At 44.1% G+C, this 25,675-nt stretch overlaps 1 protein-coding gene across 3 annotated transcripts in view; it reads left to right on the top strand.

The window, feature by feature from the left end:
• NCAPH (non-SMC condensin I complex subunit H) overlaps nucleotides 1-25,675 on the top strand; it is a 44,418-nt gene that overhangs the window by 3,778 nt on the left and 14,965 nt on the right. For all 3 annotated transcript variants that reach the window (XM_070428556.1, XM_070428558.1, XM_070428557.1), the window contains exons 2-12: nucleotides 3,452-3,668; nucleotides 3,829-3,919; nucleotides 4,582-4,674; nucleotides 5,003-5,141; nucleotides 7,311-7,435; nucleotides 10,764-10,953; nucleotides 11,924-12,015; nucleotides 12,746-12,951; nucleotides 17,082-17,230; nucleotides 17,827-17,933; nucleotides 18,264-18,386. In XM_070428556.1, coding sequence (XP_070284657.1) covers nucleotides 3,452-3,668; nucleotides 3,829-3,919; nucleotides 4,582-4,674; nucleotides 5,003-5,141; nucleotides 7,311-7,435; nucleotides 10,764-10,953; nucleotides 11,924-12,015; nucleotides 12,746-12,951; nucleotides 17,082-17,230; nucleotides 17,827-17,933; nucleotides 18,264-18,386 — 1,532 coding nt within the window. The remainder of the gene's footprint in view (nucleotides 1-3,451; nucleotides 3,669-3,828; nucleotides 3,920-4,581; nucleotides 4,675-5,002; nucleotides 5,142-7,310; nucleotides 7,436-10,763; nucleotides 10,954-11,923; nucleotides 12,016-12,745; nucleotides 12,952-17,081; nucleotides 17,231-17,826; nucleotides 17,934-18,263; nucleotides 18,387-25,675) is intronic.

Genomic DNA, 25,675 nt, shown 5'->3' with positions numbered 1-25,675 from the left:
AAACTACTCTTGTCAAGATCATCAATAACTTGTAAGTTGCTAAATGCAGTGATCAGTTTTGAGTCCTTATCTAATTTGACCTGTCAGATGCATTTGACATAGTCATCACTCCTTCTTCCCTCCTGAAATGTTTTTTACCTGACTTGTAAAACACCACATTTCCCTGGTTTTCTCCCTGCCTCATTAGTTGCATATTCCCCATCTGATGAGAGAGAAACATCGATCAGCCGCCTCCTGCACATCCCCCACTGGGGATATGCCCGCAACCCAGGCACATGCCCCCGACCGGAATCGAACCCGGGACCCTTCAGTCCGCAGGCCGACGCTCCATCCACTCAGCCAAACCGGCTTCGGCCTCTTTAAACTTTTGAAATATTCTAGGACTCAGCCTTCTGCTCTTCTCTATTTGTACTCATTTAATTGAAGTCCTCATCTAGTCTTATGGCTTTTAATACCCTATATATGCTTATGATATCCAAATCTATGTATCTAGCTCAGAACGTCTCCCTAAACTCTAGACTTAAATATCTGCTCTCTATCCCAGTGGATGACTAGTACGCATCTAAGCCCAGCATGTCCAGAGCCCTGATCTTGTCTCTTTCCCCACAAATATGCTTCTCCTACAACCTTTCTTTTTTTCAGTCGTGGCAACTCTGTTGCATCAGTTGTTCAGGTAACTGTAGAGTTATCCTTGATTCTTCTGTTTTCTCTCATGCCCACATTTAATCCATCAGGAGATCATGTTGGCTCTGTCTTGAGACTATATCCAGTGTCTGACTACTTCTTACCACTTCCATGCCACCTCTCTGGTCTGAGCCACCATCATTTCTCTCGTGGGGTGAACAGAGACATGGTGAGAAAGGGAATAAAGAGGTGGTATATAATGACACAAATGTATTCTCTTGCAGTTCTGGACTCAAGTCTAAAATCAAGGTGTCAGCAGGGTTGCATTGATTCTGGAGGCTTTAGGGGAAAATCTGTTTCTGTGCCTTTTCAACTTTTGGAGGCTGCCTACATTCCTTGGCTTGGGGTTCCTCCCTTCCACAGTCTTGCTTCTGTCCTCACAGCTCCTCTGATTCGGGCCCTCCTGTTTCCCTCTATAGGGACAGTTGTGATTACACTGGGAGATGAGGATTGCATCATACCCAGTTATTGGTGGTTGCCCCCTGATCTATATTTCTGCTTGTCAATTCTCCCTTTTCAGTCAGTTTTCATCACAACAGCCATTGTGATCTTCTTAAAGCAGAAGTTAGATCACTTTATTTCTCTTCTCACCATTGTCCAATCACTTCCTTTCTCACTCCACCTGAAAGCCACAATCTTTACAGTGGCCTGTGAATAAGGCTCTACACCCCTGCCAGCTGTCCTTCCCTTATCCTGACTTGGTGTCTCTGCTCTACCAGGCCCTGGAGGGTCTGACCCCATCCTCTCTCTCTCCACTTCAACCACATGGCCCCTCAGACATGCCAGGCATGTTCCAGCCTCTGTGCTTGCAGTTCCCTCTGCCTCGGTGTAGCTTCCCCCAAATATCTCTGTGGTCTTGATTCTGAGGCTTCCTTAGTGAAGCCTCTCCTAACAGGCTTCTACCTCCATTCCGACGTCCTTCTTCCAGGCTTTACTTTTCTCCACACAATTTTCGTCACGCAGCATGCCATCTATTTTCTGACTTCTTGAATGAAAATGTTTAAAACACAGGGACATTGAAAGGCCAAGACAATAAACAGCTTATACTCACTACCTAGATCAGTGATAGCGAACCTATGACACGCGTGTCAGAGGTGACACGCGAACTCATTTTTTTGATTGATTTTTCTTTGTTAAATGGCATTTAAATATACCAAATACATATCAAAAATATAAATCTTTGTTTTACTATGGTTGCAAATATCAAAAAATTTCTATATGTGCCACGGCACCAGAGTTAAGTTAGGGTTTTTCAAAATGCTGACACACTGAACTCAAAAGGTTCGCCATCACTGACCTAGATCCAACAATTGCTAATTGGCCAAACTTATTTTAGCTCCCGCTTACATACACATATTTTTGATTGATTCAGATGAAAGTTCTAGACATCATGTTATATCACCCCTAAATTGTTTCTCATGCATCTCCTAAAAGTAAAGATACTCTTCTACATACCATAATAATCATTATCACAAGTAAGAAAAGAAAAATTAGTTTTAAAAATCAATGTTATCTCATAATTCAGAGTGTATTCCAAATTTCCCTTTTTGTCCCCAAAATGTTTCTAGCTGATTTTGTTGTTTGACCAAGGATTGGCTGAAAGTTAAGACTTTTGTTTGTTTGTATGCCTCTTTGGTTTCTTTTGATTGAGAAGAATCCCCCCCATCTGCATTTTTTTTTTTTTGACACTGACTTCTTTTTTTTTTTTTTAATATATTTTATTGATTTTTTACAGAGAGGAAGGGAGAGAGATAGAGAGTTAGAAACATCGATGAGAGAGAAACATCGATCAGCTGCCTCCTGCACATCTCCCACTGGGGATGTGCCCGCAACCCAGGTACATGCCCTTGACCGGAATCAAACCTGGGACCTTTCAGTCCGCAGGCCGATGCTCTATCCACTGAGCCAAACCGGTTTCGGCAACACTGACTTACTTCTTTAAGAGACTAAGTTGGTTGTCTTGTAAACTGTCCCACATTCTGGATTTGTCTGAATGTTTCCTTGTGATATCATTTATTAGTAACTTGCTCCTCTGCTCCTATATTTCTTATAAAATGGAAGTTAAATCTAAAATCTTAGTTAGATTTAGGTTCCCCATCTTTGGCAAAAATATTTTATGGGTTTGTGAGTTTCATATTTTGTTCCATCAGGAGATGAGACAGTCACGCTGTCTCATTTTTAGAGAGGCTACATTGATTGTTTAGTTAATATGGTGACTGCTAGATCTTTTGTTGTTAGAACCATCTTTCCCTTTGCAGTTAGTGAGCAATCTATGGTAATTCTTTGGCATGTTATATTTATTTTACACATTTGTGTTTTTTATTCTCTGTGTCCTATTGGGATTAGAAACTGGCTGATATCTGACTTCATAGCCCATATCTCACCCTTATCTCGGCATCTGTTTCTCTCGCTTAGGAGTATGCTTATATGTGTCTGTTGTTCTGTTAGTTTGTGAGCTTATCAGAGGCAGCAACTTTCTCTTAACCTACCTTTATATCCCTATTAGTGCTGTAGGTTCACATAGTGGATATTTGTCCCATAGGGAAGGAAGCATTAGAAACTCCTCATCCCCCAAGAAATCTAAACTATAGAGGTTCTAGCCATAGACTCTTAGAGTTGGCAGCGATCTTCACGGGCAGTGTGCAGTGAACTTCCACCTTGTGATGGGCCCCAAGCCCCCTTTAGACCTAGGAAACATTCTGTTGAAGGTTCTTGAGCAAGTGTTTTGTTCCATCACTGTGAATCACAATGAATCACTGTTCTTCAGAGACCCGTGGACACTCCCTCAATGCCTCACCGTCAAAACGTGGGTTCTCAATGCCCCCACCTAAGAAGGCCCCCCTCAACACTCCTGGCACTCCAGTTCTTGAAGACTTCCCTCAGAATGACGATGAAAAGGAGCGTCTGCAGCGGAGGCGCTCCCGGGCCTTTGAGCTACAGTTCAGCATAGATTCTCCCCGTCTGCTGGCCTCTCCCTCCAGTCGGTGAGTGTGTTCTGGGCTGCCTCCTGGGGTGGCCCACCACCCTGACATGGGTGCGTGGGCCTGGCATCTCCACACTACCTCCTGCATTCTGGGTCTTGATTTTGAAAAGTTACAGCATCATGATCCTCACCAGAGTTTTTTATTTTTGTTTTTCATTTAGGAATATTGACTTTTCAGCTACAATTCCAAAGTTTACAAACACACAGATTACAGAGCATTATTCCACCTGTATCAAACTATCCACTGAAAACGTGAGTATCTGCTGGGGTTTATCAGCGAAACTTCTGCAGCTTGAGCACCGGGGAAATCTAGCCTTGATTCTATAGAGGATGCATGATCCATAATAACTATTTCTATTCTCCAGCGACTCTTCTTAGTGTTGGTGCTTTCATATCGTTTTACTGTTTCTTATATACCTTTGGTGCACCTTCTGACAGGTTGCCTGTCACCTGTAGTATATCAGCATGGCTTAGGGGATAACAGTGTGAGCTCTGGAGCAGATAGTAGAGTTGTGGAGCTAATTGTGAGTTTTAGAGCTCACTTGAATTGGAATCCTGTCTCTGCCACTTATAAGCTGTGTGGCCTTGGCAAGTCACTCAACCATTTTGCTGCAGGGTTCTCTGTAAAATGAGAATGAGAATAGTGCCTGCTCATGGGGTCCCTTTGTGTGCAGTATTTAGAACAGGTCCTGCACACAATGAGCACTCGGGAGTCATGTGCTGTGACTCTCTAGGACTTGAGAATGAGGAGGGACACATATGTATTAGCTGTGTCCCAAGTGTTTGTGTCAATTGATATCTGTGGTGAGATGTGGGATATCCCTGTTTAAAAACTTAGCCACCTCTTAGGGTAGCATCATTTATGTGAACCTCTGCTATAAATAACAAATTTTTCTGCAATTTTCTCTTTCTAGAAAATCACTACCAAGAATGCTTTTGGCTTGCACTTGATTGATTTTATGTCAGAAATTCTTAAACAGAAAGACACCGAACTGACCAACTTTAAAGTAAGAAAGATATCTACCTTCTCTTGCATCTGAATTAATGATGAGTATTTCTGATACTTAGTATAGTACAATCATTAAATTCTACAAACACATGAGATTTTCCCTTGTTTAAGACATATTATTAACTACTTTACCTTCTTTTCCTAAACTGACGAAATGTAGGAAAGCTATCTTTCTGTTATGTTGTCTAATCCCTGTCAGTCTTAGAAATCTTTGTCACTTTTTTTCATAAGGACAAGTAAATATTTTATGAAGCTTGCTGTGTTTTGCCTGTTCAGCACACCCTTTTTATGTATCCCCACGAGTACAACTCTGCTTGTCTGATTAGGTGGCTGCAGGCACTCTGGATGCCAGCACCAAGATCTATGCTGTGCGTGTGGATGCTGTCCACGCTGACGTGTACAGAGTCCTTGGGGGGCTGGGCAAAGATGCACCATCTCCGGAAGAGGCAGAGAGCCATGATGCAGGTACGTGTGTGGGGGTCTGGATTTAAGGTAAGGGCTTCTTAAAGGGTGTGGCAGATTGTTATGTGAGTAATATACTGGAATGAAGTCACAAGAAATCAGTTATCTCATCTTTTTTTTTTAAATTAAATTTTTATTGTTCAGATTACATTTGTTCCTCTCCCCCCCCCCATAACTCCCCTCCTTCCAGTTCCCGCCCCACCCTCCGCCCTCACTCCCCACCCACTGTCCTCGTCCATAGGTGCACAATTTTTGTCCAGTCTCTTCCCGCATCTCCCATTCCCCTTTCCCCCCAAAGAATAGTCAGTCCATTCCCTTTCTATGTCCCTGATTCATTATAATCACCAGTTCATTCTGTACATCAGATTATTTATTCACTTGATTCTTAGATTCACTTGTTGATAGATGCATGTTTGTTGTTCACAATTTGTATCTTTACCTTTTTCTTCTTCCTCTTCTTAAAGGATACCTTTCAGTATTTCCTGTAATACTGGTTTAGTGGTGATGAACTCCTTTAGCTTTTCCTTGTCTGTGAAGCTCTTTATCTGACCTTCAATTCTGAATGATAGCTTTGCTGGATAAAGTAATCTTGGTTGTAGGTTCTTGGTATTCAGCACTTTGAATATTTCTTGCCATTCCCTTCTGGCCTGCAAAGTTTCTGTTGAGAAATCAGCTGACAGTCGTATGGGTATTCCCTTGTAGGTAATTGAGTCTCTTTCTCTTGCTGCTTTTAAGATTCTCTCTTTGTCTTTTGCTCTTGGCATTTTAATGATGATGTGTCTTGGTGTGGTCCTCTTTGGATTCCTTTTGTTTGGGGTTCTCTGCGCTTCTTGGACCTGTAAGTCCATTTCTTTCACCAGGTGGGGGAAGTTTTCTGCCATTATTTCTTGAAATAGGTTTTCAATATCTTGCTGTCTCTCATCTTCTGGCACCCCTATAATTCTGATATTAGTGCGCTTGAAGCTGTCCCAGAGGCTCCTTACACTATCTTCACACTTTCGGATTCTTTTTTCATTTTGCTTTTCCAGTTGGGTGTTTTTTGTTAAATCTTTGGTTTGATTCTTGTGCTCCTCTGGTCTGCTATTGGGTATAATATTCTTTATTTCAGTCCGTGTATGCTTACTTTCTAATTTCTTTATCATAGCATTGAGGGTCTCATTAGTTTTCGTGAGGCTCTGCTCAAGTTTATAGCAAGCCCTCAAAATTGCGATTTTTAGCTCCATATCCTCCATTTCTGTCATGTTTTTTTGTCTCCGCATCTTTTATGCTTTCTTGGTGCACCCCCTTGTGGTCTTGTGCGCAGTCTTGTTCTAGCCAAGCCTTAATTGTTGTAGTTAACACTAGAGGGATTTGACCACCAGGCCGACTGGCTGTAGGAATCAGCTGTGTGGAAAACTTCAGTCCTCTGGGGAGGCGCTAATCCAGCCTTTGCCTGAGGCGATCCGGCAAATGGCTCTGCGCAGGGCTTGGGCGGGGCGGGATCAACAGGGCGGGGGGAGGGAGCAGCTATGGCTGCTCTCATTCCGTCCCCAGGGGCTCCGCCTCTCTGTCCCCGCAACTGCTGCAAACCTCGGAGGGACCGTAGCCAGACAGTCCCGCTTCTCCCGTTTGAGTCTGGGTCCCTAGAGACTCGCCCGGATCTGTAGCCCAGAGTCTGAGACTCACTCCTGATTGAAAACGACAACCGCACCCTCAGCCACCAGCCCGCTTTGCGCGCACACCGCCGCACCACCGTACCTTTAAATTTTCCACACTGCGCCTCCTCTGAGCCTCGTATTGCTGTTGTTTTTCCTTCTAGTTGAAGAGTCTCTCCTCAGCCAGCCTTCCTGTGGTTCTGGTTGATGTCCGTTCGGTCTTTTAGTTGTATTTTTGAAGTGGTCGTTTACGGCGGGCGGCATAGCCGGTGTTTACCTATGCCGCCATCTTCACAGTTATCTCATCTTGTGAAGACACGGACATTTTCCGATATGTCTGTGAGAATTGGAAATTGGCTTGTCTTAGAAACTTAATTGAGTAGTTTGGTTTCTCCTTCAGCTGCAGATCAGATGTACCTGTTGCTGTGAGAGAATGGCATGTGTTTGTCACAGTCACTCTTTAGAGTTTTGAGGAACTTGAAGTTCAGTTGCACCCTCCAAAGCAGTCCTTGCAGTACACGTCTTATTCCTTCTTTAGATGGAAGTGTGACTGAAACAGGAACTACTAAAAAGGCTCCAAAGCCCAAGAAGAAGCACTCGCACAAAACCATCGAGCAGAATATAAACAACCTCAATGTCTCCGAGGCGGATCGGAAGTGTGAGGTGAGGAGCCGTGTGCACGGTGTGGTCTCTGACTCATTTGAGGCGTGGGTGCTGAGCCTGCCTTGCTGGTTTGTGCTTGTTTAGGTCTCAAGGGGGTAAAATATTCAACTGGTCTTTTCAGTGTCCTCCTTTAGCCTTTCAGTAAGACTGATGGGCAAGTCCCTGCTTTCCCTCAGTGTTTCAGAATGACTGAGTAGAAAAAGATGGCAAATTACTGAGAAATCTGATTAAAACATTTCTTTCTTAGTACATGCAGCAATGCTGGCATTAGTGAACATTCATTCTGTACTTGCTAGGCACATTGTGCTGCCTTGAGCTTGTGACTAGCATTAACTCATTTAATCCTTCTAACATCCTTGCTACATTTTATGAAGAGGTGATTGAGGTGCAGGGCTGTTAAGTAACTTGCCCAAGATGGCACAGCTAGTCTGTAAGCTTGGATGGGAAGTTAAGTGGTCTTCTCCAGAGTTCTTGCTCTAAGTAGCCAATACAATTTGGCAAACTTAAGGAATCTTCTGCTTACAGGAATGGTGTTGGAGCTTCATTTATAATTATCACAGTTAATTTGAAGCAAACAAGTGTTGCCAGAGTTTTTTTAAAATTTTGCTATTAAAAAACAATACTTCTATGAACATTTTTGTACGTATCATCTTTGCACTCTTCTGGGAGTATATGTATAAGAAAATTCTGAGAGGGAATTTCCACTGCCCTCAAAAAAAGTTTGTACCAACTTACTTTCCCACCAACAGTGGACTAGATTACTTCTTTGTTATCTCCATGACATTCATAAATGGTAATTAAGGTCACGAGTCTGGACTTGATCACCAAGGGGATGTGTGCATGTGAAAGAAGGACTGAGCCCTGGGATGCCCCAATTTTAAGAGTTCAGTAATCTGAAGGGAAAACATCCAGTAGGTAGGAGGAAAGCCAGGAGAGTGTGGTATCCTAATGAGGGAGCATGGGAGTTTCAGGGAGGTGGGAATGATGAGCCACGTTAAATCTGGCAACCTGAAGCTTCTGGTGAGCTTGGAGGGGGCCCTGTGGAACTGAAGCTCAAGCCTCCAAGAAAGGGATGCTTCTTGGCTGTGCTGGTGGCCCTGAATTTGGAAGAAGGGCTCGTGGGCCAAGGATCCAAAGGGCATGCTGGTTGGTGCTGGTATCTCTGAGGCACACAGTGAGGCTGGTTCTGTGGGTGAGAAAAAGTAGATTGAATGCAGCTACTGTTACAGGTAGGACCTCTCACATCTGGAATGAAGAAGCACAGCTGGGTGACAGAAATAGGAGGCCTGCATAATGAAGGAAGTCCCTTCTCCCGGTAGCCCTGCACTCTCTCTCTCTCTCTCTCTCTCTCTCTCTCTCTAGTGCCCCCTATTGGTGGATCCCAACAGCAAGCTGCTGGCAAAGCCAGAATGTGGCCACAGACCCAGCATCAGAGAGAATAGAAGGTGGTTTTGGAGTTGAGAGGCAGTAGTAGCTTAATAACTGGCAGAGAAGTAGAGTGTCATGATCTCTACTTTCAAAAAAGTTCTGTTGTGGGCGGGGAGGCGGGAAGAGAAAGGCAATATGCAAAATGTTACCCATTGGGGAATCTAGGTAAAAGTTAAGTGGAAGTTCATATTACTTTTTCAGCATTCTTGTAGGCTGAAATTTTTCATAATAAATGGGGGGAAACAAATAGGAAGAAACAGATATAGGCTGTTGTTTTAAAGAGTAATGGATAGGCAAATGGAGGGGAAAGTAAGATCTGGAAGTTTTGTATTTTTTTTTTAATGGGAGAATTAACAGCATGTTTGTTTGTTGATGGCAACAATCTAGTGGAGAAGGAATTACTGACAATGCAGAAAAGAACAGAGAAATGCTAGCAGGGCATCCTTGAATGTGTGAGAAGGGAAGGGGGTGGACAGCATTGATGGGCCTGGGCCGAGGAGCCCCACAGTGATGGGAGATGGGACATTCTCTTCTGGTTGAGTGTCCGTCTCCTCCCCCAACCCCAATTGGAATAGGAAGCCAGATCATCAACTGACAGAGAGTGTGGAGGAAGAAAGTGTTAAGAGATTTGAGGAGAGAAAAAGGTAGGAAGGAAAGAGTCATCTGGGGGTGGTGGTAAGAAAATGGACTAGGGAAATAGAGTTTGCTTGCCAGACAGTACTTGGGGTCCATTTGATGGATTTGAAGTGAGGTCAGTCAGAATGCTTTGTTTCTTCATCATGATTAGCTGTGTGGGTGCAAGCATGAAATAGCAGAAAATTGTACTTAGCAAAGGATTGTGTTTAGCTGAGTGAATGTGACAGAAAGAGGCTGGAGTTAAGAGCATGTGCAGGGGATTGGTCACAGTCATTGCTTATGGAATTTTACCTGGGAAGGTAGGTAGTGAGCATAAAGTAATTTGATCAGTAGTTGTAGGGGGGCCTGGTGGGATCAGACTTGTTGGAGACATCACCTGTAGGCTATACAGGTGGGAGGTGGTTGTCATAGAGAGGCACTTAGAATTAAGGGAATGGAGCCTGGCCATCATTGTAGCTTAGTGGTTGAGCGCTGATCTATGAACGAGGAGGTAACGATTCTTGGTCATGGCACATGCCCAGGTTGCAGGCTCCATCCCCAGTGGGCCGTGCAGGAGACAGCCGATCAATGATTCTCTCTCATTATTGATGTTTCTATCTCTCTCTATCTCTCCGTTCCTCTCTGAAATCAATAAAAATATATTTTAAAAAAGCATTAAAAATGGTGACTTAGGGAAAGAGACCAACAGGTTTCTGTTCAGGTTTTAACAAATGTATTTGTTGACGTGTTAAAGCTTGTGATCATGTGCTTTGTACTTGACTGGCATCTATTTATTTATCTGACTATATACAGCCTTTCTTTTGAACTGGTATCGGTTGGGATGGGCCTTTGCCTGATCAGTTAGAAAGCCCCATCCACTTTTTGTTGTTAAATTATTTTATTATATATCTTTTTTCAACAAATTTTTTTAAAATCCTCACCTGAGGGTATTTTTCCATTGATTTTTAGAGAGAGTGGAAGAGAGAGGGAAAGACGGAGAGAAACATTGATGTGAGAGAAACATCGATTGGTTGCCTCCTGCACATGCCCTGGAGCCTGCACCTGAGGTGTGTGCCCCTGACCAGAATTGAACCCGGGACCCTTCAGTCCTCAGGCCAACACTTCATCCACTGAACCAAACCGTCTAGGGCCCCATCCACTTTTGATTATGTGCAGAGACATGTCAGTCCAGTGTGTGCAGCCGTGATGAGCAGGCCCAGTGAATGGATTTGATATTTTCTTTGGCTCCTTTCCATAACCTTGGCTTCCCTGTGTTTGTGCTCAGATTGATCCCCTGTTTCAGAAGACTGCAGCCTCGTTTGATGAGTGTAGCACAGCAGGGGTGTTCCTCTCCACCCTCCACTGCCACGACTACAGAAGTGAGCTGCTTTTCCCTTCGGATGTCCAGACCCTCTCCAGTGCAGGGCCCCCTGAGATGCCAGATTTAGATTGGGTAGAAATGACAGATTTAAAAGGTAAGTCCACACAATGCCTTTCACCAAGCTGTCAGTCATTAGAGATGATTCTTATAACCCTGGGGGGTAGAAAGCGATGGTGCTCTCCAGAAGATTCTTCTGGGGTGCCAAATTGGGCACCCTGTTGGGTGGAACTGTTCCTACTTTCTGAAGCATGGAGTCTGAAACAGTAGTAGCTAGTGCTCTCCTGTTCTCGGCCTGTGTGTGCCAGTGCCTCAGGTGCCCCATAGCAGTCAGTTCTCAAGTCACATATTGGAGCCAACAGCTAACCTGGAGTGTCAGAGTTTGGGCTTAGGAAACGGGCTTTGAGAGACTTGTCGAGCCAGAGTTCTTATTTGTTACCAATTGGGGGCGGGAGGAACCTGCGAAGAAGGGGGCATTGGGAACTGCTCACAGATGGCTCTGTGGTGGTCGGAGAACAGACCTGCCCTGTTGTCAGCCTCTTATGCTGGCTTGGCAAGGATTTTAACCCCCATCCCGTCCTCTCCCTCCAGGCCCCCACAGTACTTTCTCTTCTTTTAGTCTTCTCTCAGATTTGTTAAGTAGAACAATTTTGTACTAACAGTCTGTTTTCCAAGTTTATGTGCTCAGCCGGTGCTCTAATCCTGGGAGGCAGGTGATCTAGTTTGGGACTGAATTGACATGATCGGGGGTTGTGCACTGTGCACGCTCTAGGAGAGGGGTTTTCATTTCCCAACTATAGTGAAAGGCATGGGATCTGTTTCATAGTCACCTGTATGTGCTTCAGGTTTCTGCTCAAGGGTTTTACTAATCATTGGAATGCTTGTGAGCAGCCTGCCTTCAGTGGGGGTGCCTCTGTATCTGCCCCTCCCAGAGAGCAGCCATTCTCTCTGCTCGGGGACCCGAGGTGACTGTGCCTCCCTCGATATCCTGCTGCTCTGATCCTTCAGGGAGTGGGGAGCGGGCTCTGCTCACCTCTAACCTTCTGTGCTCTCCCTGTCCTCGCCAGCACTCCTGGAGCAGTGTACGGAGGACCGCCAGATCTGCCCTTCCCTGGCCGGCTTCCAGTTCACAAAATGGGACAGCGAGACACATAATGAGGTGTGGACCTTTAGACTTTTCAGGGCCTTGGGCATTTCTCCAGCACCTTGTGGTTTCAATGAGACAGTCTGAGATTAGTTCTGCCCAATAGGAAACTGTGGCATCGTTTTTATTTAGCCACAAGTAGAGAAAACATTTCCTTTGGCACTTTCGTAGGGACTAAAACCTGGGAACATCAGGGGGAGCTAGGAGTGGGGTTGTGACATCCAGCCAGACCAGTGGACAGGTGGGTGAATTCTGGGACCAGGTTTGTGCTCCCTTTGCATGAGGCAGCCCTGCCACTCCTGGGTGCACATTTCTATCAGATTTACTCTTGAACATGGTTATGCCGTGGCCATTGGTGTCTTGGGCTGCTGTCAAGCTCGAGGAATTTCCTGCTCTTTGAGATTGAGTCCCTTGGCACAGAGTTTCCTGAGAAATTGTCACGTGTAAAGCTTTCCTCTGTGTATTTTTAGCCTGGCCCCTTTAGCCTACTTACTACAACTTCCAAAACAAATGGTCTCCATGGGCAACTCTTTTCTCTAAACATGTAGCTAATGATGTGGAGTCCTGTTTCACATTTTACCAAAGACAGTACAGCTCCATTCTGTACTGCACAATATAAACTTCCTCCACGCTTTTCTGTTATGAGAACATTGGCTCTGGGGAGGGGGGAGGCATATCCCGCGAGGCCATTCCTCCAGCAGTGACCGTGGTCACCAGAATGAGAACTCTCTCTCTGTTCCTCCAGTCTGTATCAGCCCTGGTAGACAAGTTCAAGAAGAATGATCAGGTATTTGACATCAACGCTGAGATAGAGGACAGTGATGGCGAGGACGTCCCTGATGGGCCTCTGGAGGATGACTTTGATGCCAACGACGAACCGGACCATACCGCCTCTGGGGATCATGCAGAGTTCAGGAGCTGGAGGGACCCCTGCCATAGTCAAAGCTGCCAGTAAGGCTCTCAGGGCCGTGGAGAATGTTCCCATGGGAGTTTCCCCAGATTTCCTGCTGGGGCAGTCTAGTTCCATCTCTGTAGATAGCTGGGCTGCTGGGCCATGTTGTCCACACAGGTGGAGCCAACCAACTCACAATGGAATCATACCTGCCTTTGAATGTCAGCTCAGCTACTTATTGGTTATAAAACTGACATTGCAGTCTTGGCCAGGTGGGTCAGTTGGTTGTGTATTATCCCATACACCAAAAGGTTACAGGTTCCATTCCCAGTCACGGCACATACCTGGGTTGCGGGTTTGATCCCTAGTCAGAGCAGGCAACTGATCGCTGTTTCTCTCTCTGTCCTTTACTCTCTCTAAAATCAGTAAACATATCCTCAGGTGAGGATTTAAAAAAACAACAAACCTGACATCGCAGGAGTTTGTAAGGATAGAACTAAAATAGGTAAAGTGCTAGGGGAAAGTAGCTGGAATATAGTAGCTACTTCAGTGGTGGCTATTGGTAGCACTTGCATTTGGTAGCATGGAGGGTGCCCCCTTTCTGCACACTGCAGCTGGTCCAGCTTTTGGCTAAATTGCTCCCTATTGTTTATAGACGGAAGCAGGCTGATGTGTTGCTTACAGAGAAAATGTGGTCCCTGCCTGAAGGATCAGACAAAGTGGGGCTGGGCAGTGTTGGGTTACCAGGGACAAGCAGAGCAGAGAAAACTCAATAGGCAGATATCATTGAGCATACGGGGCGGGAAAAAGTAGTAAAATTGGTCTGTAGTCATTTATTTAGTAACCATCTAAGAAAATCAGAACTTTCTTGGCCTTTATTATATGTACTTAACAGATTAGTATTATTTAAACTTTGAATATAATTTGGAAGCAGGATTTCATAAAATCCTATAGTGCTGAGGGCCCCTAAAGGTCTTGAATGGGTCTATGTGTAGAGCAGGCCCTCTGATATCTCCTGTGCCTCTAAGAGCAGCTTTGCAACCCTGGATTGGGGACAACCGAGGTGGTTGAGTATGTGTAAAGCCTTAGAAGTCATCCAGTATAATTTCCCACGGAGGCAAGAATCCCTTCAAGAGCATTGCTTTAATATTTCCAGGGTAAGAGACTGCTTTCTTGAGCTCATTTTGTCTGCCCATGTGGGAAATGATTCTACTGATTAATGTCTTCAAGTTGGAGTGGACATCAAGGGGCTGAGCATTTGGTACCTTGAGACACAGCATCTGGCCCTTTAACACCCTCCTTGCCTGATTTGTGCTGTTGACCTGTGATTTGATCCCTGCTCCCATCTTGTCTTCTAAGAAGTAAGAAATGGCAGGCAGCTTAGTGGGAGATTTTCAAATGTCGGAGAAGAGCTGTCACTCTTCCTGAACACTGAGGTGGCATCTGAGGAACTGATGATAGCAGAGTCACTTTCATTTGGTTATTTTGTTAGGAGCATAGATACTTGGTTTGAACAAGTATCTCCATTTCTCTCTAGCTCCAGAGAGAGCAAACTCTTAGACTCCATCCTAGTGAATGCAGTAGGGGTGGGGTGGGAGCTTAGGTTCTAGTTAGGGTTTTGTCCATCTTGGAGTCCCATACCCTCACATGGTGCTGGCCTCTTTTGGGAGCTCAGTAAATGAACTGAATTGGACCTGACCCTGCCATGGAAGCTGTGAGGTGTGGGGTAATAGGCATCACCTCTTTATTTTTTTAGGAAGCTATGAATGACAGCCTCCACTCAGAGCACTTAGCTGGAAGTCTGTGAGGCCAGCCATGTGTTGCCATTTTCCCAGACCTCCCTGGGTGACCATCCTGTGCACCAGGTCTAAGAACTCTGCACCATACTGAAAGGTCTTCAGGGTGGGGTAGGGACGATGCTGGATTAAATCCCCATGTGTATAGCCTGCCCACGTTACCTGTACCTAGGTGGCATCGCTGTCAGCTCTGCACAGGGTAGAAGGTGGTGTGTGTATGTTAACAAGGACACGGCTGAGAAAGTGCTTGGTGTTTAGGAGCAGGTCTGTGTGTTCCCTCTTCCTGGTCTCTCTGTGGTGCAGGCATAACTTTGTGAGGTGCTCGCTGTCCGAGGTCCAGGCCCAAACCACAGCCTGCCCAATGCCTGCAAGAGTGAGGTGTGTGCTAAGAGCCAGATGGGAGGAGACCTTTAACCCAAAGATATTAGTGACTTAACTGGTGCTAAGCTGAAGGTTGGGGGGGACGGTATAGAAGAAATAGAATTCCTCTAGGACAGTGGTCGGCAAACTCATTAGTTAACAGAGCCAAATATCAACATTGTAACGATTGAAATTTCAAGAGCCAAATTTTTTGAACTTAAACTATATAGATAGGTACACTGTTATTAACTTAATTAGGGTACCCCTAAGGCTTAGGAAGAGCCACATTCAAGGGGCCAAAGAGCCACATGTGGCTCGCGAGCCGCAGTTTGCCGACCACGGCTCTAGGGGGTTAGAGATGTTCGATGGAGGGGCAAGCTTTGAAAATGACTGTGGTTAGGTTAGCTGTTGAGTGGGGATCAGTTGGCTGCCTCCACACAGCACTGTAAGAATTGTTAAATGACTAGAGTTCAAGCCTCCAGGTCCTCAGTTCAGCCCTGGCCCACAGACTCACTTTTTAAAAAAATATATTTTTATTAACTTCATAGAGGAAGGGAGAGGGGGAAAGATATATATATATATATATATAGAGAGAGAGAGAGAGAGAGAGAGAGAGAGAGAGAGAGAGAGAAACATCAATGATGACAGAATCATTGATCAGCTGCCTTCTGCATGCCCCCACTGGGGATCGAGCCCGTAATCCAGGCATGTGCCCTGACCGGGAATTGAACTGTGACCTCCTGGTTCATAGGTCGATGCTCAATGACAGCCACGCCGGCTGGGCCAGGCTCATACTTTATAGCTTTGCCTTTCAGTTCCTAATGATTCCCAGCATGACTGCCTAAGCTTTATCAGAAGAATAGTCATGAGAATTGCGTGGGGATGCTGCTGGAGCCATCTTTCTCCGTCTGGAGTTCACAGTGCATACAGTTACTTAATAACATAGGCCAGGCATTTCGCAGGCTAGAAGTGTGCATTTTTTAGTACATTTTATTCTTTAAAATTAATATTTAATTACACAATAAATATATAAATACAGCCCTAACCAGTTTGGCTCAGTGGATAGAGCGTCAGCCTGCGGACTGAAGGGTCCCTGGTTCGATTCCAGTCAAGGGCACGTACCTTGGTTGCGGGCACATCCCCGGTGGGGGTGTGTGCAGGAAGCGGCTGATAGGTATTTCTCTCTCATCGATGTTTCTAACTATCTCTCTCCCTCCCTCTGTAAAAAAATCAATAAAATATATTTTTAAAAAATACATATATATATATATATATATATATAAATACAGTTTCCTGGGTTTTAAAAAAAGATTCTGTAGATAAAGGCAAAGTCCCCTTTTAAAACATTTTTAGCTTATTTCATAATGCTTGATATAAAGGGTTTATACCTATCGCTCACGACAGGTAAAAAGCCTTCCGAAGTTTCCTTGTTAACCTTCCTTGTAGCGGGCAGTAAAGCACTACTCACACACTTGCTGATGTCAGAGACCCTTCGGAGAAAGCTACCTCACACAGGCTAGTAATTCACAGAAAGGGTGAACAATCAAACCCAAGCTGCCATGCTGGACTGGCCAGTTAGACACTTCACACACAGCAAAGAATGAAGCTAGATGGTCTGAGACTTAGATTATAAAGGGGACCCCCCCAGCATTTGCAGGACATAAATTACAATAACATCTTCACTTTTAGTAGGAACGACAATGGTTATTGGAGCCCTCCTTTATGGAAGGATGATGAGGAGAGGATGAGCGACTACCAGCTTGTGAAGCACTTTGGAATGTCCAAAGTACTTGTGTAGATTTGATCATGTTGTTATAAAATTAAGAGAAGCAAAATACTTTGATGAAGTAAAAACTAAGGGTTGTTGATGTGCAGTAATTATATTGGACTTAGAAATGTTGCTCATTTGTGGGAAAGTGGGTAGGTAGAGCTTTCAACTGCATCACATGCTGCTTTACATGTAAGTACACGGTTGTCTATGTCAACATGGACATGATTGTATATGTAAAAACATTATTTGATGTGTGTTACAGGGAAGAAATGATTCCCCTTGGGGATGGAGACATTAGGACCATGTGCCCCCTTCTATCCATGAGACCGGGAGAATATTCCTATTTCAGTCCCCGCACCATGTCGATGTGGGCTGGACCGGAGCATTGGCGTTTCAAACCCCGACACAAACGTATGTACTTCCAGGTAGTACCTCTTAGGAAAAGAGATAGTGTAGGTGACCAGCAGTGAGCAGGTCAGCCGAGGAAGGGAAATGCCAGTTGCTGTTCTATTGAGCCTTTTAGTCAGCTGCAGACGCACATAGACAAGCCAGTCTCTCACTTGGACAGTCAATTGGCCTGGCCTGGGATGAGGGATCAGTTAAGACTGAGGCCTCAGTGGGAAAAGTCAGGAGAGCTGGGCTCCTGACCTGGTACTGCCCTCTAGTATCCACGTGGCTTCAAACAATGGCTGCAGGTGGGAATGACCAGACCCTGGGGCCCATGTGAGGTACTCACCATGCAGCCCTTGGCAGGATTCTGAAGGGGGTTATGCCAGCATTGTGTGTTTTTCATTCCCTCTTTGAAAAGGAGATATTAATTCGCATACATTTTTGTGTTTGGTAGCAAAACCAAAAATTATAAATTAAGGATGAAAATCAGACATATGATTTGCCATTCCCAGTGCTTTATGGTGCAGTTGGTAAGACTGCCAGTGTGTCCTGTGAGATGTGGACATACTGTAGGCCCCAGAAGTGAGCAGTGTTGCTCTCTGTGTTCATTTCTGCAGAAGATGCTGCCTTGAAATCAGAGAACAGAAAGAAGAGCACAAAGAAAGACTTTGAAATAGACTTTGACGATGACATTGACTTTGATGTGTATTTTGGAAAAGCAAAGGTTTGTGCTGGATTTATTACTATTTGTGCTTTCTTAAATTACTCTTTGCATTCCTCTTTCCCTTTTAGATGTGATTTTTAAAAATTAATTATAAATTTAACTCTTAAACAGATGGCTTCATTGTCCCTCAGTTCTTAGAGGAATTGATAAACAGTCCCAAATTCAGTGGCAGAGAGGATAAAGTTTAGAATATGAATAATGTCTAGCAAAGTTGTTGGGGACTCTTGGCAGACTAGTGCTGCCTATGCCCAAGCTCCTCCTAAAAAAGAATAGGTGTTAACCATTTTTATTAAAGATGCCTAGAAAGCACTTTTTTTCTTTAATTAATAGGCTGCTACTATTCTGACCAAGTCTACTTTGGAGAACCAGAACTGGAGAGCCACCACCCTTCCTACAGACTTCCATTATGAGGCTGATCACCTAGCTCAGCTGCACCTCAAACCGGGCACCAGGGTAAGGCTGGTTCTTGTTTCCTCAAGGCTGCTGTTGAGCCTGTTTATAGCATCAGAGGCGTCCAGTGGCTGGTATTGTTGACTGTTAGGCTGTGCCTTCAAGGAAAAGGCGCGAGAGCATGAGCAGGAATGTGTGTTAGCCAAGAGAAGTTATCTGAAGACCCAGGGTGGGTGAGGCAGAGCTGAAGGGAAAAGCTCATAGGGAGATGATGGACACTAATGTTTAGGAAATGGCTCTCCTGGTTGGAAGACTATACACAGGCCTGCATGTTGAAATGCTAGGGGGGATAAACAAAATCTTTTGTTGAGGTTTGTACACGATGTGAGTTGTTTTTGGATTCTCTCATGTTCTCATTGATGTTGTGGATTCACTAGCTTGATGCTTTCCCCAGCCCATGTGCCTCCCCACAAGCAAGGTGTAGACGGGAGCTGACTGTGACCCATTGGGTAATGGAGGTGCCAAGCATCTGACTGTGCAGTCGTTCAGGAGTTTGCTAGAACTGCACAAGTGTCCTGAGTTCCTTCTGTGACTGTCAGGATGAACATTCGAGACTATCTGGTGCTGTACCCTGGTTACTGTTCACTTCCTTTGCCTGTGGTTCTTCTGGCAATGCTAGGAGCAAGTGCATGTCCCTGTCTCCAGGGTGACCAGATTGGTTCATGCCAAGTTCCATTTGATCAGAGCCCTCTGCTCATTTGCATTCCTGGTTGTTTTGTTTAGTCTTTGGTATCAGATGTGTAGTAGTCAGTTTCTCTTCCTTTTTTGCCTGTTCCTTGACAGGGTCTGTTTTTTCTTTTTTTTTTCCTAAATCTTTATTGTTGAAAATATTACATACATCCCCTTTTTTCCTCCATTGACTCCTTCTAGTCCGCCCCATCTCCCACTCCAGGCCTTCACTAACCTATTGTCTGTATCCATGGGTTATGTATATAAGTTCTTTGGTTGATCTCTTCCCACCCACCCACACACCCCCCAGTCTTCCAATTATGTCTCTGGATCAATTTTGTTCATCAGTTTATTTTGTTCGTTAGATTCCACATATGAATGAGATCATGTGATACTTGTCTTTCTCTGACTGGCTTACTTCGCTTAGCATAATACTTTCCAGGTCTCTCCATGCTGTCTCAAAGGGTAAGAGATTCTTCCTTTTTTTAACTGTTACTTAGTATTCCATGGTATAAATGTACCAAAACTTTTTTATTCTCTCATCTACTGATGGATACTAGGGCTGTTTCCAGATCCTAGCTATTGTAAATTGCACTGCTATTAACATAGGAGTGCATACATTCTTTCTGATTGTTTTTTTGGTTCTCTTAGGACCGTGGTCAGCAAACTGCAGTTCCCGAGCCACATGCGGCTCTTTGGCCCCTCGAGTGTTGCTCTTCCACAAAATACCACGTGCAGGTGCACACGTGCAGTGCGATTGAAACTTCGTGGCCCATGCGCAGAAGTCAGTATTTTGTGGAAGAGCCACACTCAAGGGGCCAAAGAGCCGCATGTGGCTCGTGAGCTGCGGTTTGCCGAGCTGCAGTTTGCCTACCACTGACTTAGGTTATATTGCTAGAAGTGGGATCACTGGGTCAAATGACAGTTCCATATTTAATTTTTTGAGGAAACACCGTACTGTTTTCCATAATAGATGCACCCTACTAGCAGTGTACTAGGGTTCCCTTTTCTCCACATCCTTACCAGCGCTTGTCACTTAATTGATTTGTTGATAGTAGCCATTCTGACAGGTGTGAGGTGATACCTCATTGTCGTTTTAATTTGCATTTCTCTAATGATGAGTGACTGAGCATTTTTTCACGTCTCTTGGCCATCCGTATATCTGCTTTGCAGAAGTGTCTAAGTTCTTTGCCCATTTTTAAATTGGATTGCTTGTTAAGTTGTATGAGTTCCTTATATAGTTTGGAAATTAACCCTTTATTAGGTGTATCTTGTCAAATATGTTCTCCCATACAGTGGGCTCCCTTTTCATTTTGTTGATGGTTTCTTTTGCTGTGCAGAAGCTTTTTATTTTGTTGTAGTCCCATTTGTTTATTTTCCCTTTAGTTTCCTGTGCCCTAGGGGGTAGGTAAACATTGCTACCAGAGATGTCTGAGATTTTGCTGTCTCTGGTTTCTTCTTCTAAGATAGTTATGGTTTCACAACTTACACAAGTCTTTTATCCATTTTGAGTTTATTCTTGTGTATGCTGTAAGTTGGTGGTCTAGTGTCATTTTTTTGCATGTATCTGTTCAATTTTCCCAACACCACTTTTAAAAATATATATATTTTATTGATTTCTTAAAGAGAGGAAAGGAGAGGGATAGAGAGTTAGAAACATCGATGAGCTGCCTCCTGCACACCTCCTATTGGGGATGTGCCCGCAACCAAGGTACATGCCCTTGACCAGAATCGAACCTGGGACCTTTCAGTCTGCAGGCCGATGCTCTATCCACTGAGCCAAACCGGTTAGGGCCCAACACCACTTATTGAAGAGACTGTCTTGACTCCACTGTATGTTCTTGCCTCCTTGTTCAAATATTGATTGAGCATAATGTCTTGGGTCAATTCCTCGGGTCTCTGTTCTATTTCATTGATCTATATGCCTGTTCTTGTACCACTACCAAGCTATTTTGATTACAGTGGCTTTGTAGTATAACTTGATATCTGGCATTCTGATCCCTCCAGCTTTGTTGTTCTTTCTCAAGATTGCTGTGGCTATTCGGGGTCTTTTTTGGTTCCATATACATTTTTGGAGTATTTATTCTAGATCTGTGAAATATGCCGTTTGGTATTTTTTTAAAATAAATCTTTATTGTTCAGATTATTACAGTTATTCCTCTCCCCCCCCCCCCCCCATAACTCCCCTCCACCCAGTTCCCACCCCACCCTCTGCCCTTTCCCGCCTCTACTGTCCTCATCCATAGGTGTATGATCTTTGTCCAGTTTCTTCCGCCACTCCCTACACCCCCCCCCCGCCCCCGAGAATTGTCAGTCCACTTCTTTTTCTATGCCCCTGATTCTGTTATATTCACCAGTTTACTCTGTTCATCAGATTTTTTATTCACTTGATTTTTAGATTCACTTGTTGTTACATATATAATTGTTGTTCATAATTTTTTTTTAAATATATTTTATTGAATTTTTACAGAGAGGAAGGGAGAGAGATAGAGAGTTAGAAACATCAATGAGAGAGAAACATCGATCAGCTGCCTCCTGCACATCTCCCACTGGGAATGTGCCCGAAACCAAGGTACATGCCCTTGACCTGAATCGAACCTGGGACCTTTCAGTCCGCAGGCTGACTCTCTATCCACTGAGCCAAACCGGTTTCAGCCATAATTTTTATCTTTACCTTTTTTCTTCTTCTTCCTCTTTTTTTTTTTTTTTTTAATATATTTTATTGATTTTTTACAGACAGGAAGGGAGAGGGATAGAGAGTTAGAAACATTCATCAGCTGCTTCCTGCACACTCCCTACTGGGGATGTGCCCACAACCAAGGTACATGCCCTTGACCGAAATTGAACCTGGGACCTTTGAGTCTGCAGGCTGACGTTCTTCCTCTTCTTAACGAATATCTTTCAGCATTTCAAAAATACTGGTTTGGTGGTGATGAACTCCTTTAGCTTTTTCTTATCAGTGAAGCTTTTTATCTGACCTTCAATTCTGAATGATAGCTTTGCTGGACAAAGTAATCTTGGTTGTAGGTTCTTGCTATTCATCACTTTGAATATTTCTTTTTTTTTTTCTCCTTTTTGTTTTTAATTAAATCGTTATTGTTCAGATTATTACAGTTGTTCCTCTTTTTCCCCCCCATAGCTCTCCTCCACCCAGGTCTCACCCCACCCTCTGCCCTTACCACCCCACTGTCGTCATTCATAGGTGTATGATTTTAGTCCAGTCTCTTCCTGCACCCCCACACCCCTTTCCCCCCAAGAATTATCAGTCCACTCCCTTTCTATGCTCCTGGTTCTATTATATTCACCAGTTTACTCTGTTCATCAGATTTTTTATTCACTTGATTTTTAGATTCACTTGTTGATAGATATGTATTTGCTGTTCATAATTTTTATCTTTACCTTTTTCTTCTTCTTCCGCTTCTTAAAGAATACCTTTCAGCATTTCATATAATACTGGTTTGGTGGTGATGAACTCCTTTAGCTTTTTCTTATCTGTGAAGCTCTTTATCTGACCTTCAATTCTGAATGATAGCTTTGCTGGATAAAGTAATCTAGGTTGTAGGGTCTTGTTATTCATCACTTTGAATATTTCTTGCCACTCTCTTCTGGCCTGCATAGTTTCTGTTGAGAAATCAGCTGGCAGTCGTATGGGTACTCCCTTGTAGGTAACTGACTGTCTTTCTCTTGCTGCTTTTAAGATTCTCTCTTTGTCTTTTGCACTTGGCATTTTAATTATGATGTGTCTTGGTGTGGTCCTCTTTGGATTCCTTTTGTTTGGAGTTCTCTGTGCATCTTGGACTTGTAGGTCTATTTCTTTCACCAGGTAGGGGAAGTTTTCTGTCATTATTTCTTCAAATAGGTTTTCAATATCTTGCCCTCTCTCTTCTTCTGGCACCCCTATAATTTGGATGTTGGTACGCTTGAAGTTGTCCCAGAGGCTCCTTACACTATCTTGATACTTTTGGATTCTTTTTTCTTTTTTCTTTTCTGGTTGGGTATTTTTTGCTTCTTCGTATTTCAGATCATTGACTTGATTCTTGCGATCCTCTAGTCTGCTGTTGGATATCTGTATAATATTCTTTATTTCAGTCAGTGTATGCTTAATTTCTAGTCAGTCTTTTTTCATATCCTCCAGGGTCACACTAAATTTATTGGCGGTTTCTAGAAAATTCTTTAAAAACCTTAAAAGTGTGGTTTTGAACTCTATATCCAGTTGTTTGCTTTCCTTCATTTCTGTCATTTGTGACCTGTTTCTTTGTCTCCACATTTTTTATGCTTCCCTGTGTTGGTAGAGTGGCTTTATGTGCTAGGTGTCCTATAGGGCACAGTGGCTCAGCCTCCCCAATTACCTGAGATGGACACTCTTGGTGCACCCCTTTGTGGGCTGTGTGCACAGTCTTGTTGTAGTTAAGCCTTGATTGTTGTAGGTATCACTGGGAGGAATTGACCTCCAGGCTAATTGTCTGTGAGAATCAGCTGTGTCTACAGTGGGAGAACTTCTGTGCTGGAGACACCCTTCTGGGGCAAGACTTGCTTCAGTGGGGCTTTGGTGCTCACTGAGTCTGCCCCCTGAGTGTGTCCCTTATGGATCTGAAGAGTTGTAATCTGGATGGTCCCACTCTGACCACTGGGTACATGGGCTCTTGGATCTGTAAGGAGGTGCTAATTTAGCCTCTGCCTGAGGCTACCCAGCAGGAGCTATGGAGAGATCTGCAGATTCCTCTTCCTTGTTGGGGGTTTGGAGGTGCTCAGATGAGGCTCAGCTGTGAAGCTATGCAAGCTGCTGTGGGACCTTGAGCCTTCTTTTGGATGTTCTGGTTCTCTCTGACCCAGCTGCAGCTTGTTAGGTAATTTTAGATCTCAAAGGGCCAGCTCATTCATATGCAAAAGCCTCTGCTTACAGCTTGGGTGGAGTTGGGTCTCAGGGAATCAACAAGGCGGAGCAAACAGCTATGGCTGGTCCTGCCCTAAGGTCCTGGGTCTCAGTGTCCCGTGGTAATCGCTGCAAGCACCTCTGAGAAAGCTGCCCTCGAGTTCCGCCCACTGCCAGATAGTCCAGTTTCTCCCCATATGAATCTGGGTCCCCAGAGACTTGCCCGGAACTGGAGTCAGGGCCATCAGGAGCTTGAGACTCCCTCCCGATTGAAAAAGACACTGGCGTCCTCCGTTGCCAGCCCTTTCTGCAGGCGCGCCTCCGTACCTCTGCACTTTACTTCCGCACCTCCTGAGTCTCAGTGTGCTTTTCTCGTTCCTTCTAGTTGTAGAATTTCCACTCAGCCAGCCCTCCTGTGGTTCTGGGTGATGTCTGTTTTGCCTTTAGATGTAGTTTTGAAGTGGTTGTGCGAGGCAGCAATTTCAGGTGTTTACCTATGCTGCCATCTTGGTTTCTCCTCGCCTTTTGGTATTTTAATAGCGATTGCATTGAATCTATAGATTGCCTTGGGTAGCGTGGACATTTTAATGATGTTAATTCTACCAATCCATGAACACGGTATATTCTTTCACTTGTTTATATCTTCCTCTATCTTTTTTTTTCAATGTCCTATAGTTTTCCTAGTACAAGTCTTTTACTTCCTTGGTTAAATTTATTCCTAAGTATCTTAATTTTTTTGTTGCAATGGTAAATGGGATTGTTTGTTTAGTTTCTCTTTCTGAGAATTTATTATTGGTGTTTAAAAATGCCATCGATTTTTGGGTGTTGTTGTATCTTGCTACACTGCCAAATTCATTTATTAAATTTGGTAGTTTTTTGGTGGAGTATTTAGGGTTTTTTATGTATAATATCATGTCATCTACGAATAATGAAGGCTTTTTTTCCAATTTAAATGCCTTTTATTTCTTTTTCTTGTCTGATTACTGTGGCTAGGATTTCCAGTACTATCTATATATATAAAAGGCTAATATGTTAAGTTTCCCACTGGTCGCTAATACACGCACTGACCACCAGGGGACAGATGCTCAATGCAGGAGCTGCTTTGACGCGCACTGGCCATTTACCGTGCACCACGGACCTGGCCCCCACAAACTCAGCTTTCCCAAAGTGGGACACAGGCCCTGCCACTACCCCGGAGCGATAGCCCACCAAATCGCAGCCAATGCTGCTGAGACCCCATGGTGCAAAATGCGGCCCACAGCCCAGCCCAGCCTGGAAACAGTCACTGTGGAAACTGGGTAATGATGTCACGTAGCAATGCCCGGCTTCCTCTCCCTAGCAACGACCAGCCTCCTTGCAATTTCTTCAGCCCAGGTACATGACTTGCTTTATAGCCAGGTGGAAACATTTCACACTGTAACTAAATATCTGTGAAACATTTTTCCATGCCTCATCTATTTGATCCTCACAGAAGTCCTGGAGTAGGTAGATAGGAGACTTGGTAGAATCCTATTTTCTTTTCATTAGCCAGGAAATGGAGATTTAGAAAGCTTAGAAACTTGACTCAACTGAAAAGAAGTAAGAAATGGTGGACCTTGAAAATGACTTCAGGTTTTCTCACTGTGCAGAATATAGTCAAACACTGCTGCAGTTAAATATCTTACCCTTTGTGCTTTCTGCATCATCTCACCTAATAATAGACAAACATGTAAATTAACCATCCCTCCGCTACGCTCACCAGCCAGTCTGG

The sequence above is a fragment of the Myotis yumanensis genome, unplaced genomic scaffold (assembly GCF_028538775.1).
Source record: "Myotis yumanensis isolate MYYU_CA2020_CCGP unplaced genomic scaffold, mMyoYum1.0.hap1 SCAF_11, whole genome shotgun sequence".
NCBI lineage: Eukaryota > Metazoa > Chordata > Mammalia > Chiroptera > Vespertilionidae > Myotis > Myotis yumanensis.
Note: the sequence above shows the minus strand (reverse complement) of the source record. Positions and strands in the feature narration are given on the sequence as shown.